This window comes from Cygnus olor, chromosome 2, assembly GCF_009769625.2.
Source record: "Cygnus olor isolate bCygOlo1 chromosome 2, bCygOlo1.pri.v2, whole genome shotgun sequence".
NCBI lineage: Eukaryota > Metazoa > Chordata > Aves > Anseriformes > Anatidae > Cygnus > Cygnus olor.
This window is the reverse complement of record NC_049170.1, coordinates 3,132,667-3,148,005: the sequence shown is the minus strand read 5'-3', so window position 1 is coordinate 3,148,005 and position 15,339 is coordinate 3,132,667. Positions and strand designations below refer to the sequence as shown.

Sequence of the window (15,339 nt, the reverse complement as noted above, 5' to 3'; positions counted from 1 at the left end):
AGGGAGGTAATCCTCTAATATGTGGACTGTGCCTAAACCCTGACTAGGAAGGCATCAGATCATGCAGGCAGCAGCCCTCCAGTGATTTATTTCTCAGTTTTTCCTCATTCATACTGAAGTTGCTCATTAAAAGTACCACTTTGACCCATTAGTTTATGCAGCTAACAGAAAGGTCAGTGGTTACTCTGTTTTTGACTAGCTTGTATTTGATAGCTTCTTCATTCAGCAACGGATCTTTGTGCCTCATTCAGTTCTACCTTAGCTGAATGAGATTTTCCTTACCGAAAATCAATAATAGAGTAAATGCCACTGCAAATGCAAGCTCATAGTTATAAAGCTGTGTTGCTGACCTTTCAGCCCAAGCTCACCCAGACAAAGCTCTTAGTGATAGAGCGGGCTGTGAGGGAGAATAAAAAGAAAAAAAAAGAGGATGGTGGGCATGGGGGCTGCCCTCCCAACTTCTGCAACATCCCTTCTCGCCTCCAGAAGTGGTCTAGTGCCTCTGAAAATCAGCCTGTGGGCAAATTTTGTGCCTGCACATTTTCAGTCTGCAGTCTGAAAAATGCAGCAGTTGACAACAGAAAAAAAGCCTTTCAAATACTTAAGAGAGAAAAAGAGGTATTGGGCACCAGAAAAGAGGTACTGGGCTTCCCCAGACAGAAGAAATGCGGTGTTTATTCAGGCTGTTGGTATGGCAGTGCAATATAACTATTTTGAGAAGGCTTTGCACAGTGGGTGGCTGAGAGGAAAAGCTGCTTCTGTCAGACTGGCATAAACACAGGCAGCACAGTCTCTCCTTTGTCGCCTTCAGAGGATCCTGAAAGTGTGAAGCACTACAGTTTAATTTATTTTTCCAGCGCAGAGACTTTTTAACAATCTCAAACCCATCAAAGTGTTTTAGGGCTGTGTTGAACGTGTTTCTTGTCGGCAACCAGCCCTAACAACTCTTCTGTTGTATATCCTTGCACAAGGTAAACATCAGCTAGTGTTTCTCCCTCTAAGAGAAGTCGCATTTAAATTACTGAGACAATAAACTTTTAATGAGATATTCCACAGATTCATTTCACAGCAAGCTTAATGAGCTTTAAGCAATATGAGCATTTTTTTCACAGATAAATTCCCTTCACAGTAATAGAACACACTTTGGACGGTTTTTTATTACACATACGCATACAAGAGCGTTTTTAGTCACCTGCTAAACTCTCTCATCACCCCCTTCATCACCCATGGAAATACAAGACTGAACACATAATGGATTTATTGTAATATAAAAATACATAGGGCTCCTATAAATTGCCACAGGTTGACAGGCACAGACCTGTCTGGCTTTGGGGCACAGAGAGATGGACACATTGATTGCAGAAGCAGGAACAAGCTTAAAGAAGAGCAGCAGGAGATAGAAAAAAGCAGCAAAGACACCCTGAAGTATTGGGCTGCTCTGAAAACCCAGAGGGGACTATGGATGGAGAAAACCTCAGCTAGGGATGGCAGCAGGGACTCGCCCAAAACGGGCTTTTTGTATGAGGGACACAGCTCTTGGAAGAACAAGTGTGGTGATGAAGCAGCCAGAGAAATGAACATGGTGAAAATCCTGCCCCAAGCACCGGGCTAAGCACTAACCCCTGCCCCAGAGACTGCAGCTTACGCAGAGGGAAGCGCAAGGACCTCAGTTTGACGTGGGGGCACGCTGTCCCTTCACCAGCTGTGCTACCCCTGCTGAAGCCTTCAGGAAAGTTCAGAGGATTTTTCTACAAGATTGCGGGGCATGTGGTCTTAGTGTTTTTTGCATTTAATCACAACACCTTCACCTGGCATTACCTTCATTTGCAACTACACCAGCGTAACTGAAACACAGTGAGGAATCTTTCCTCCTATGTAACTGTGCACACATTCATGTACAAATTACAAAGTTGCCAAAAAATTCCACCCCTCAACTGTTGTTGGCAACTCAATCACTAAGGCTGGAGGGAAGGTGCTTATAGTAATAGATTATTCAGCCAAGCACCAGTACACCAATACAATAGCCACTCCAGGGCATGCCCCAGCACACGTTATTTCCATAAAATATCACTTTCCTCTCTGAACAGTTGTTTGCGTGAGCAAAGCACGCGTGGCCAAGGTGAGCAACGGCACAGGAGCTCGGTGCAGGTTGCTCTGGCTGTGCACCCTCTGCTGGCTATGAAGCAGGGAACAGGACAGGGATATTTTGAGAGCTTTCCCCCATTTCTCAATGTGGCGTGATGTATTAAAAGCAGATCTGAAAGGAGAAGTACAATTTATTCCTCTTCCTGAGCACAATTAGAAGTTAGAGTGGTGGAAAAAAAATACCCACCCAATCAGCAAGTTTAATAAGAAGCTCAATGCAATGAGTGTTTTGCAATGAACACTTCAGCCTGAGTATAGCAACGATATATCCTATTCAAGGTAAGTGCAGCATGCTCCCCAATGGAAAATTACAATACCACAGATTGGTAATTCTGAACACAAAACTTCAGTGCATAGAGTGTTGATACTCCTGCCCCATCACTCACTTTGGTCTCTCCATACACACAGCACCCCATGCAGAATACAACTTGATCGAGCAAGTGGTGGACTAAAGATTCAGCAGGAGTCCAAATAAACAAGGGGCACCCTCAGAGAAAGGTGTGCTTCCCTGTGTAAGGGTCTCTCCACAAAGCATTACAGTCAGCAGCACTTGCTGCTGGTTTGGGCTCCTGCTGTTTAAGCCCAATTTGAAGAATTCTGCTGACACACACCCTCACCAAACACCACAAACAACAGCTGAAGGCACAGTCACCTTCCCAAGCTTGTCACACAAAAATACTCTCAATAAGGCAAATGTGCAAGTGGCGGCTCCTCATTTATTTGCTAGCAGTTTTTGGCCACCACTCAGGGATACTTGCGGTGAGCTTCACCTTATCACCCGCTACGTTTAGGCAGAGTGGTTCGTTTATATTAGCCAGCCTCAGCAAAGCTATGCCGAATTCATCTCCTCCAGCCCGGAACTTGCCAGCTGACTTTCCCGATTCAGTCAAGATCTCGGCACCCTCGGGAATGCTCTCCTGGGGAAGAGGAACTGAAAACTGCACTGGCACCAGACGTTTGCGAATGACACCCATGTGGTGGGTCCTGGCTGTTAACTCCTGTCCCACGTAGCAGCCTTTGGTAAAGCTGACGCCGTTCATGAAGGCCAGGTTGGATTCCAGTGGGAGGGCTACTCCAGGAGGGAGATCTTTCACACCTTCAGGAATTCCTAGGAAAGGAGTAAAACCAACATGTAAATAAAGTAACATGTTCAGTATTTTAGAGTTCTGGAGTATGTTTCGTCTGTGTTATAAAATGAGAGGTGAGAAGAAGCAATGTAAAGGAATGAGCTTGTCAGTACTCTGGTCTGGGCCTTAATGAAACCACTAGCTGTAAATGATCAGGGTTAGCAAAGATTATTCTAAAAGATAACTGCAAAAACTGCACTAAACCCTAATCCTGTGAAGCTGAGCAATACAGACTCCCATACAAAGGCATCAACATACATTTAATGCTAATGGCAAAATTATCTTCTCCCACAGGTAGACCGTAACGTCAATGAGTTATTTTCTTCAAAGCTAGCAAAAGTAACCCAGCCAACTGTCAAACGCTGTGTGAGTAGCTATGACTGCTTCTTTTGTGACCAGTGGCATGTTATTTTTTTTTGAAGCAGTGCTGGGCCTGGCTTTTTGTAGTAGCAAGCAAGACTAGCGCTGGTATTTCTGGGAGGCAGCACACCACCGCGGTCCAGCCCACTGTGACCCATTAACAGTTAGCTTTTCTGTACCAGACAGACACTCACGTTGCGATCATTGTTTATTAGCAGACGACCATCATCTTTCTGTCTGCTAATTATTTTATTCCACTGTCTATGTGGACATAGTAAAATCAATGGGAGCTCTGCACAGGCACAGAGGCGTTCAAGACCAAACTCCTTCTCAAATCAAACATACACTCCTTGGCCTCCAAAATAACTGCAAATCCAGTCATACATTTCTAGGAAAGTATGTCAGGGTGTTTCCTTTTCCTTCCTTAGCAACAAGGAAAATATGTAGATTGTGCATAATTCTAAAATAATCAAAATGACTCAAACCACAGAAATTCCCCTCTAAGAAAATGAATAATCCCCTTTTTCTTTCGCTGACCCACAATCCCACGATTTTTGTAATGGGAAACTGGACTCAAATATTGATTCTGCCACAGGCCAGAATTGTAACTACTGGATCAGTCTTATCCTTAAATTAGCAAACAATTCCTGCCTTTATTAAAAAGTTAAACACACTGAGGCATTCCCCTGTAGCTTTTATAATTTACTCCACCGATCAGTATCAGAGTGGACTCCGATAGTAAGACCCTCATAATAAAGAAATGTATTTATCTAAAACCCAGTGACAGAGAGCGCAAAACAGGTATTGGCTTTACCTTGCTTATACCTGTGCCTGTGGTAATCCTGAATGCTCCCGATACGACTTCCAGGGATGACCTCTGTCAGATTTGCTCCTTTCTTTGTAACCAGTCTCCACCCCATGACTTCTGTCCTGGGGTCAGGAGTTAAAACCAGAGCCTGGTCTGCACATTGTGCGAGGGAACCAGCGATATCTCCAGCCTGCTCCCCAGGGAAGACGGCCCACAAAGAAAGGTCAAGGCAAGGGACGATGTTTACTTTCCTCCGGATCTTGTACAGTTTCAGATGTTTCTGTATGGCATCCAGCACGCTGCTGTCACACTCCAGCAGGATGTGTGGCTCTTCTTCTGGACTCTCGTGAAGCCTAAAAAAAGCAACACCTACAAGGTCAGGGCAGCAAACCCCCACAGCGGAGGAAGCAAACAGGCATTATCATCTTGAGCCTGGTCCGAATCCAGAGATCTGGGGAATGCTGCTGCTACAGACAAGGACAGCACTCCGCACCCCGTAACAAAATAATCACAGAATGGTTGAGGTTGGAAGGGACCTGCAGAGATCATCCAGTCCAACCCCTCTGCTCAAGCAGGGTCACCTAGAGCGTATTTTTGAGATGTGTATTTTTCTTGTTCTCTTCCAGATCATAACCAGCTTAAGAAACAGACTGATAGTTCCATCTTTTGGTCTTCATTTTTGTGCCTTTCATTACTAAGCGAGTGACCTGATGGTACAAACAGGATGTTTAGGGGATTGGAATAGATGATCTTTCAAGGTCCCTTCCAATCCCTAACATTCTGTGATGTTTATTCACTGGGTTACACATTTCCCCTCTCACACCTGGGTCAGGTGGCTATAAAGTGTAATTAGCGCCGGACACCCTGCTTGTGCTAATGACCCCATTAATGGCAGTGAGTGGAGAACCCAAACCCCTTGGACACCATCCAGACAGATCCTCGGACACCGGACCTGCTGGGAGGGCTGCTTTAAAAAGTCAGGTTATTGTAATTTTCTGTGGGATAATTCACAGATATGACAGCCAGGGAGGAAAATCATACAGAGGAGCTGCTTTTGGTACTTTTCTGAATTTATAAAGACACGCACAAAGTTTCTTAGGGGCGGGTCTGTGACTGCCGCTGACAGGAATTATTATTTTATGATAATGATAAAATAAGAAATATATAATTTTATGATAATAAAATAAAAATTATCGTTTTATAATAATGATAAAATAAAAACTAAAATTTTATGATGGTAAAATAAAATAAAATCATCATTGTATAATAACAATAAAATAAAATAAATAATGATCTTTTTGTGGTAATGATCACCTTATGATGATAAAATAAAAAATATCATTTTTAATAAAGATAAGATAAAATAAATAATTATCTTTGTGGCAATGATCATTTTATGATGATAAAATTAAAAAATCATTTTTAATAATGATAAAATAAAATAATTGTCATTTTATGAGAATGATAAAGTAAGATACATCATTATAATTTTATTAGGATTTTCACTTTATTAGAATTATGCCACCACACAGCAGGCCGCGCAGGCCGCGTGCGCCCGTTTCCATGGCAACAGCGCAGGCTCCAAGGCTCCCCCCCCGCCTCCCGGCAATGGTCTCGCCCACCTCCCCCCCCCCCCCCCCTTCATTGGTCTCACCTGTAGAGGATGAGGTCGTAGAGGCAGCGGCCCTGCACGTTGAGCGCATGCGCGTAGAGCGCGCGCGGGAGGGGGGGCACGGCGCCCTCCCCCGGCCCCGCCCCCGCCAGCCGCGTGACGTCATTGGTGAGCAGCCCCTGCAGGAAGATGGCGGCCTCGGCGCCCCGCACGCTCAGCAGCGCTCGGCCCGCCGGGAAGCACCAGGCGGCGGCGGCGGCAGCCCCGGCCCCGCTCCCGGCCCCGCTCCCCACTCCGCGCCCCCACAGCCGCCGCAGGCCGGGCAGGCCCGCCCTCACCAACATGGCGGCGGGGTAACGGGCTGTCAGGGCGGGCCGCCGCTTCCTCTTCCCGCCGCCGCCGCCATCTTGTGTGTGTCCGCCGGGCGCCACCTGCCGGCGGGGAGGGGCGGGGCACGCCCCCTGGTTGCAAACCACGCCCCCTTTTTACAGACCACGCCCCCCGATGACCAGGCCCCATCCAGCTGGCCTAACCCCGGGTAGACCTGGCCGCCCCAGCCCCTAGGGCCGCCTGGTCAACCCACCCTGCTGCGCGCCCACCCTGGTGGGGCTCCTTGGGGTGGCTCTCAGGGGGGCGGGTGGCTCTCAAGGGACTGGTACTGCCATGGTTCGTCAGCCTGGGGCTCGTCCCTCAGCTGGGGGTGCCTGTCGCTTGTGGTCACATCCCTGCTGCTGCCCTGGGCACGGGGGGCTCAGCTGGCCCCAAATAAATGGGAAGGTCCCAAGGCGCAACCCACCAAACCCTAAAACATGGCTGATGGGGCTGTTTTTTTGGGGAGCTGCACACATGGTGGCTGAGCCAGCTGGGGATGCAGAGGTGATGCCCATCGTTGTTTTTTTATGTTTTTTTTATTATTATTATTATTATTATTTATTTATTTTATATCCCTGCCAAGAGCGGCACATTTAGAGGTCTGGAAGAAGTTGCACATCTGGAAGCACAGCTGGGCTGAGTCCCCAGGGGTAACGGGCACTGTGGACCCACAGCCGGATCCAGCTTTGGCCCCATGGACGTGGCAGACATGGGGTGCCTCCTACCCACCCTCCACCTCCCTCATTCAGCACCTGATGAAGCTATGGTGCACCAGAGCCCCTCTCCAGCAGGACCCTCCTGCCTTTGTTCAGGAGGGCAATATTGCATGTGGCGGGTGCTCTCCTGTGAGATGACCAGGGTGAGACTGAGCACTGCCATGTCCCTCACTGGGAACTGCATTTGAGGCAGTTTGCATCTGACCTGTGCTTCCAGAAGCATGTATGCATGGGCTTGTCTGGTCCTCTCCTCTCTGCCCTGAGACCCCCCTTCTCTGCTCAGCATCTGTGTGGAAAAACTAGGCTGGAGAGGAGTCTGCGCCCTGCCCTCAGTGCACTTGGAGTCATAGAAACATGAAATAACAGAGCAGTTCAGGCTGGAAGGGACCTTAAAGATCATCCAGAGCCACCCCCCTGCCATGGGCAGGGCCCCTTGCCCCCAGCCCAGGCTGCCCCCAGCCCCATCCAGCCTGGCCTTGGGCACTGCCAGGGATGGGGCACCCACAGCTCCTGGGGGCAGCCTGGGCCAGGGCCTCACCACCCTCTGAGTGAAGAATGTCTTCCTAATATCTAATCTAAATCTCCCCTCTTTTAGTTTAAAGCCATTCCTCCTGTCCTATCCCTACACCCCCTGACCAAGAGTCCCTCCCCAGCTCTCCTGCAGCCCCCTTTAGGCCCTGGCAGGCCGCTGTGAGGTCTCCCTGGAGCCTTCTCCTCTCCAGGCTGAACAACCCCAACTCCCTCAGCCTGGCTCCACAGCAGAGGTGCTCCAGCCTCTGAGCATCCTCGTGGCCTCCTCTGGACTCTCTCCAACAGGTCCCTGTCCTTCTGGTGCTGGGGGCCCAGAGCTGGGTGCAGACTCCAGATGGGGTCTCATAAGGGTGGGATAGTGGGGGAGAGGCACCCCCTTCGACCTGATAGCTACTGCTCCATGTCTCCGCTTCGAAGGAGTTTTAGTGCCCTGGTGCTGAGCAGGGCTGGCAGAGGCAGGGGGAATTTGGAAAAGCAATTTCTCTGTAATGCTCTAACGGTGGCATAGGGTGGCAGGGTGACAGGACCAAAAGGGGACATCCGCCCCCAAACGTCTCCTCCAGGCACTGGGGCGCCTCAGAAACACCTCTAACAATGAATACGACATGGGAAAAGGCCAGCAATTCTCCCTCTGGCCCCAGAGAGCTGCCAGCAGCCTTTTGCCCCTGCCTTTCTGCTCCCTGCTCTCCCTGGGGCTTGCTGGCTGCTGGGTTCCCACCTGCCAGGGCTCACCCTGGGGTGCTCCCCCCTAACCCAGCAGTGGCTGCCCCTGGCCACCCGCCCGCAGCTCAGCACTGCTGCCGTGCACTCCTTTGCTCCGGCTTTTCCTCAGAGCACACAGGCTGCCGTCCACAAACCCACGTGAGATGCGATTGTTCAGCCCCAGCCCCGTGCGTGTGCTAGTCCCCGAGCTGTGCATCCAGGGGTCAGGGCACGGGAGGGAAACACAGCTTGCAGCTGGCCTGGGTGGCACAAAAAAACGCGAGACTTGTCTGAAAACGAAGGTAAAGCTGTCACTGTCATTTCCCCAGGGGGGGCGACTGGGGGCTGGTGAGATGCTGTTGGCAGGACGAACGTCTGCAGGCGTGGAGCAGCTGATGAACAAGACGAGCCCTGTGATCTCAGGGGTGCTGGAAAGCCGCTGGCATTTCAGCCTGGCTTTCTAGAGAAACGAGAAAATGCAAGACCGAGGCTGCTGCTGCCACTTCTCTCAGCAGCAGGAATTTGGAGATGACCTGGGGAAGAGGGGTACTGCTGCTCCGCACACCTCACCCCTCGCTGATGCCGCTCGCCCACTGGGACAGGACAGGGCTGCCCCCAGGCTGGGTCCCGGAGGAATTGAGGTGAGAGATGAAGGCTGCTAGCGAGGGAATCTCGCTGCAGGGCCCAGTCCTGCAGCGGCACCAGGCTGAGGTCAGCACCCATGGGTGTTTGGCTTTGGTATCACCCCACAGCATGGGCGAATTCAGCCTGTTCCTGCTCTGAAGGACGCCTTGTTGTTTAGCAAGACTTTTTTTTTCTTTCTTTCTTTCATCTGCTTTGTGTAGCACTGCAAAGTGGGTGCCCTACAAGGTGCCTCTGACCACCGGCCATCCTCAAGGACGCCTTGCAGGGTGCCATTTCCCTTCGTCTCCTGGGGGGAGCTGATCCTGCTCTGCCGGAGGAGTCGTGGAGACAGCCCAGCTGCCAGAGGAACAGCAAAAAATGCACGTTTCCGCCCCAAATCCGTTTCCTGAAGACTCTTCGGATGGCAGTTGTGAGCGAACATGCCTGCCAGTTAACGGGAGGGGCGAAGACCGAGGGCTTTCCGAAAAGCAGGCTTTCTCACAAGGGACCTCCCAGCGTTTGCTCGCCTTCGCTCCTGACTTCTCCCAGCCTCGGAAAAGTTCTCTCAATTTTTGGGGTAGAGGCTTTTTCTAGGCGGTTTCAGCTCCATGCCTGAAGGAACTGCAGGCAGTGATTCATCAGAGAGACAACACATCCCAAACAACCCGAAGGTCAACTGCTTCTTAAGGCAAAAATATTTTGCGGTGATTTATAGCCGTATCTGGGAAAATAGAGGTCTTATATGGTTAAACCGGGCAAATGAGAGGTTGAGAAGAATGTCTTCTCATCAACATTCAGCCCCCCTCGCACGGAAACATCACACGCTCTGCGTACTGTAACAAAATGTAAGTTTTATTCCATTTATTAGTAATGGATGTGGAATAGCCAGTTGAAGAGTCGGGCTGACGTATCTCTCCTTTGACCAGTGCTTCATATTCTAACTACAGCCCACATGGAACATTTACACTGAAAAATACTTAGAGATTCAACCTCATACTCAAAGGTTTTCTAGTACAAATACAGTTAGTACATACAAAAAAAAAAAAAAAAATCCCAGAAACTTCATAACAGCACAGACTGGTTATGGCCTCGAGTTAAGTTCAAGTATTTCCCAGAGGAATGTGATGCAAGCAACAAGGTAATCTGGCTTTTACGTGGGACATTCCTGGCCCTGAATGGCAAGAACAGAAACGCGAGGGCGGGCGCTTTACCCGGCAAAGCTTAGCGAGAGTGTCAACGTTTACGATTAGTTCAGCTACAGAGCTAAACCCGTCCGGAGCGTGAACAAAATGACCGACCTGCAGGAAGAAAAGCAAAGCGTTAATTATTCTACCGGCGTCTCCTTCGCGGCCGACGCTGCCAGTCGTCTACTTGAAATTCCTCCGGCTGCCGGTTGGGTTTGTGAGGGTTTTTTGTTTGTTTTTTTTTTTTTTTTTTTTTGCTTGTGGCACTGCTTGTTTTGCCCTCTTTGCCTTCTGCTCCCCAGACGGACACGGCGGAGGTGGGCTTGCTCCTCCTGCCCTGGAAGGAGCGGCTCAGTGCGCGCCGGTCGCGTTGCTGGTGGTGGCTCAGTGGAAGACACAACCTCCTGAGGGCTTCAGGGGCCAAGCAGTGGAGCAGGAAAGGAGGAAGTGAGCAATATAATAATAATATTGTTATAATAATAACCCTCTATACATGTCTGACTCAGAGTGAGAGGAGTCAATGGGGCCTCGCAGGACACCCTGCATCCCTCTCCAGCACCGAGCAGTCCTGCCATGGACGTGCCTGTGTGCTCTGGTCCCTGTCAAAATGCTTGGAAAAAGAAATAGGGAAGCGAGATCGGCCCCCATACGCAAAGCCTTTGATGCAAGGGAAGGTTTCAAGCCCTGGAGATGAGCAGGGCTGGCTGGGAGGGCGGCCGAGCGAGCGGTTGCCCTGCCAGATGAGGAGCTGGTATCGATCCCCCCGAGTGTCTGCCCCGGCTCCAGTACTCGTCAATATCGCAATTATCGACTCCCACTATGGAAAACAGTGTGTGCGTATTGCATGGGGCGGTGACACCAGCCAGGAGGAGGCTGCAGATCTGCTGCAGGACCAAGAGCGTCCAAAACCCTCTCGGCGTGCTGGATCCGTGGTGTGAAAATAAAAAATAAAATTAAATTAAAATTAAAAAAAAAAAAAAAAAAAGAGACCCTCTTCAGGCACCCCCAACCTTCTGCAGACCTAAAGGGAAGAAGCATCTCTTCGTGTCTACCGAGCAGGGGAGAAGCCAGGGGTGGCAGCGGGGGGTTGGTGCTAGCCTTTGGGGATGCGTTCAATGCTGGCAAGTTGGCGAGAAGATCTGTGCTCCTTTCCAGCACCCTTGCTCTGAGCATCTCTGAACCTGCAGGTGTGGAAACGGATCTGTCGTGGGCTCCTGAGAGAGCCCCGGGACCTCACCAGGCTGTGCTCAGGCCACGTGGGGGGATTCCCTCGGTGAGGATTTCACATCAGTGTGTGGGACAGGTTGGTGTCTGCTGTAATTGCCTGGGGCAAATGTCCACCAAGAGCTCCTCTTGTGCTCTCCCTGTGCCTTCAGGAGCTCACCCACCAGCACCCGGCCCCTCCGGCCGTGTGATATGTGTGTCCTACCACCGCGGCGTGAACTCTACAAGCCCTTCATGGAAAATTGACAGCACAAAGCATCCCTCCATGTGACCGGTGTGTGCTGCTGCCTGTTGCTGCTGTGAGGAAGCGCTGATCCTCCTCCTGGATGCATATGGGCTTTATCAAGGGGAAGATCTCCAGCAGCGAGAGCAGGCAGAGCTCCAGGCATTTCACCAGTACCCTCAGCGGGACCAGGAACAAGCCTGAAACTGTTCCCCAAAACCACGCTGAATATTTGCGGCTGAATACCCTGTAGGATGTTTCTTTGCATCTTTCTGAACCTCCTTTTTTAGCTACCCCAAGGGCATTGCACAGCTCTGGTGCAGTGAACCCAGTGTTCATGGCCACGCTCAGGTCCCCAAGGGCTGGCCTGTGACAACTGGCACCCCTGAGGCTTTCAGAGACTGATCTCGGGGACAGGAGAAAGATGCCCATCAGGAAGGTACATTGATCCAGTGGATGAGAAATGCATGGGGACTTGTGCGCTGGCACAGCCGTGAGGGAGCAGCTCAGCAGGGGTGGTGCTGTGTTCAGAAAGGATTTGCTTCCTTCACGTGAAGTATGCCCTTGACCATGGTGGTGAATCAACCATTTGACTCTTGCAAGAGCATCTGCCAAGCCTCAAGCACCTCAGGGACATCCCAGCTCCCAGGATGAAACCATCCTGACGAAACACATCCAGCACTAGCTACCTCACCCTAAAACCAAGTGAAGCCAAAAGAAGCTGTTCATAAACTGGGGGAAAACTTCTTGCTGCTGGCCTGGGTCCTGCCCCCAGGGAAGCCGGAGCTGTAGGTGAGCCCCCAGACAAGCGTGCGGAAACCTGCCCATGGCCCGGTGAGGCTGGAAGGCTGTAAAATTACCAGAGGGTTGATATTACATTTATATATCTCTCTATATATCTATATTCACACACACATGTTCATGTGTCCATGTATATACGTATATGCACGCACACACACACCATATACACGCGATGCATAGATCTGCTCTCTGCCACTAGTTAGAAGGGTTTGATTAAACAGAAAAACAAATCTGCCAGCACTGATCTTCCCATCTCTGCTCAAATTAGCAAACCAAGTAGTCGAAACCCTTTGCGATTTTGTTTTCCTGGTTGCATAAAGGCACTTTCTGATGATGTGGAGCAGCGGTTTGCTGCAAACACCGTAACTGCAGTGCTTCCCACCGCATCTGCAAGGGTGGTCAATCGTAGTGGCTTGGTGTTTCAGCGCAGGGGACCAAAAGATGAAAGCCTTCGGTGCTGTGTTAGTGGTGCGGGTGCCGGGCCGTCGCTCGCAGCACACATCTCTGCCACCCTCAGCGATGCCTGAGGTCTGCAGGTTCAGGCAGGGCAGCACGTCGTCAAAGTTCATGCCACGGACTGGTTGTTTTCCCTTCCAACCGAGGGATCAGAAGTTAATTTTGATTAAGGGTATTTAGTAATTAAACACCGTATGATCCACAGCACTGCGTCCTCGTGCTGCCTGCTCGCAGCCAGTCCCGGTGGGATGTGGCATTCGCTGTTGCTCGCTGGAGTTTCCCAGCTGGAGAAAGAGTTGGGAAGAGGAAGGAAACGTCTTTTGTTAATGCACCGGAAGACAGCACTAAACTGGTCTGAATTTTCTCTCTTGACTTCTATATAAAAGTTGCGTCTGTGCCCTGTGAAATGAACTCAAGACAATACCGAAAACCAGAAACAAACCAAAACAAAAACCGCACTTACACTGCCCTCTCTGCCATCAGACAAGCTATATCCATACAGATGTCTTTCCGTCTTTACTGCTGGAGCTCCCTTTCTCCAAGCAGGCCTTAGGTTTAGCGCTTTGTTTCTCCTGGGCGGTGTTGGCCCTGTTCTGCTCCACCACCGTGCCCCCTGAGGCGGGACTGCTGGTTCGAGAGGGCTGCGTGTTGGCCTGGGTGCTGCTGTAGCTCTGAAACGCTATGTCCAGCTGCTCCTGGGCCACTCGCAAGTGTTTGTGGAGGGTGGACAGGTCTGCCGGGATGTTCTCGTCCGGGCTGGTGCACTGCTGCTCCTGAGCGACGTTCGCCAGGTTCTGCTCGTGAGCCATCAGGCTGTTGGGGATCTTGGTGGACTTCTCTGATTTCACCACCAGGTTGTACTCGGGAGGGCAGGAGATGTTCTTCGGGTAGGCGTAGTTGTAGGGGGGCTGCCTAAAGCTGTTGATTTTCCGGTTGCGAATGGCGTCTCGGATGGTCCCGAACCCCAGGTGAAACATCTCACACATGTTCAGCAGTAAGCACAGGCAGCTCACGACGTACATCACCAGCAGAAAGATCGTCTTCTCTGTTGGCCTGGACACGAAGCAGTCCACGGTGTGAGGGCAGGGGAGTCTGTTGCAGACGAAATAAGCTTCTACCTCAAAACCGTAGAGCAAATACTGCCCTATCAAAAAGCAAACTTCAAACGAAGCCCTGGTAAGTAGCTGGAAGACGTAGATTTTCATCAGTCCTTCCTGCTGGATGCGCCTCCGCCCGTCGTGCTTTTGTTGCTCTTTGCTCTTGGGCTTGGCTTTGGCTTTCTCGTTGTCTGCCGTGTCGTCGGAGATCATGGGCTCCTCCTCGTCTGCCTCCATCGGGTCCTCCATGTTGCGCACCGCCTGCCAGTTCAGAGCAAACTGCTTCTTCTTCTTGAATCCCTTGAACTTCTTCTCCTCCTCCGCCGACCGGGCGATCCTGTGGATGGCATAGCCCAGGTACATGACCGAAGGGGTGGATATCATGATGATCTGGAAGACCCAGAACCTGACGTGCGACAGCGGTGCGAAGGCATCGTAGCAGACGTTGTCGCAGCCGGGCTGCTTGGTGTTACAGGTGAACTTGCTCTGCTCATCGGAGTAGATGGACTCTCCGCCGACCGCCGTCAAGACGATGCGGAAGACGATGAGCACGGTGAGCCAGACCTTCCCCACAAAGGTGGAGTGATTGTGAATCTCTTCTAGCAGGCGGGTTAGAAAGCTCCAGCTCATGTTGGTCATAAGGGCTACTCAGTTATAACCTGCAGGGAGAAGGAAGGAAGACAACAGAGCTGTAAATAAACATCCCAACATCCCAGCTACACGTTTTGTTGCCTGTTTCAAGACGTTGCTCAGCTGTAGGAAGGGCTTGGGTGACTAAAAATGAATGCAGTGCACCACAGAGGCCACCTAGGTACCCAGAACATCCTTAACTTGTGATAGTCTTTTGCTTGCCTGCCATGGGCTCGAGCGCCTGGGCTGAATGCGGGAGCAGGGGATGCTGAAATGTCTTGCATTAGCAAACCCAGAAAAATGCAAAGAATCAGCGAAAGAATGGGAATATTTATATTTACAGGCTGATGTCCCTTTCAAGTTCCGTTTGAAAAACAAAGCAAAACATGCCTAAATCAAATGCAGACTGTTTTAAAAATAAACCTTCAAAAGCTTGCAGGGAAAACCATGCATGTTTTAGAAGACCTGGACAGCTGGGCAGGAAGAAGAACTGTTTTGTGTTTAGCTCGATTTGTGGGAGTCAGGGGCTCAGCCCAAGCTCCTTGGGTTGCCCCAGGCATCATTAAAGGCAGGCAGTAATTGCACGGCTCACCCTTTCTGCACCCCTGCGTCCCTGCTCCGGATCACCCCCAGGCTCGGAGCCGTGCCCCTAATGTCAGGTGGTGAATTGGGCACCCATGAGCCCAGTCCCAGCCGCAAAACGGTGCCTGGGTGGGATTGAAGATGG

The 15,339-nt window shown here is 50.7% G+C and overlaps 2 protein-coding genes across 6 annotated transcripts in view; both read right to left on the bottom strand.

Annotated features, from left to right (window-relative positions):
• Positions 1-1,022: 1,022 nt before the first annotated feature.
• Positions 1,023-6,473, bottom strand: IBA57 (iron-sulfur cluster assembly factor IBA57). Its single transcript, XM_040549685.1, has 3 exons — positions 6,095-6,473; positions 4,447-4,793; positions 1,023-3,253 (listed from the first exon to the last, which is right to left on the bottom strand). Exons 1-3 carry the CDS (start codon positions 6,394-6,396, stop codon positions 2,862-2,864), a joined length of 1,041 nt encoding a protein of 346 aa, XP_040405619.1. The 5' UTR covers positions 6,397-6,473; the 3' UTR covers positions 1,023-2,861.
• A 3,355-nt stretch (positions 6,474-9,828) lies between these two features.
• GJC2 (gap junction protein gamma 2) overlaps positions 9,829-15,339 on the bottom strand; it is a 30,783-nt gene continuing 25,272 nt past the window's right edge. For all 5 annotated transcript variants that reach the window (XM_040549680.1, XM_040549679.1, XM_040549681.1 and 2 more), the window contains one exon: positions 9,829-14,641. In XM_040549680.1, coding sequence (XP_040405614.1) covers positions 13,374-14,621 — 1,248 coding nt within the window. In that variant the 5' untranslated portion in view covers positions 14,622-14,641 and the 3' untranslated portion in view covers positions 9,829-13,373. The remainder of the gene's footprint in view (positions 14,642-15,339) is intronic.

What these genes read in the sequence shown, in the direction of transcription:
- IBA57 (XM_040549685.1), bottom strand. Translation starts at nt 6,396, where the DNA reads ATGTTGGTGAGGGCGGGCCTGCCCGGCCTGCGGCGGCTGTGGGGGCGC. An exon ending in TACGACCTCATCCTCTACAG is followed by an intron (nt 4,794 to 6,094) that starts GTGAGACCAATG and finishes TGCTTTTTTTAG; the next exon opens with GCTTCACGAGAGTCCAGAAG. An exon ending in CAGGCACAGGTATAAGCAAG is followed by an intron (nt 3,254 to 4,446) that starts GTAAAGCCAATA and finishes CTCCTTTCCTAG; the next exon opens with GAATTCCTGAAGGTGTGAAA.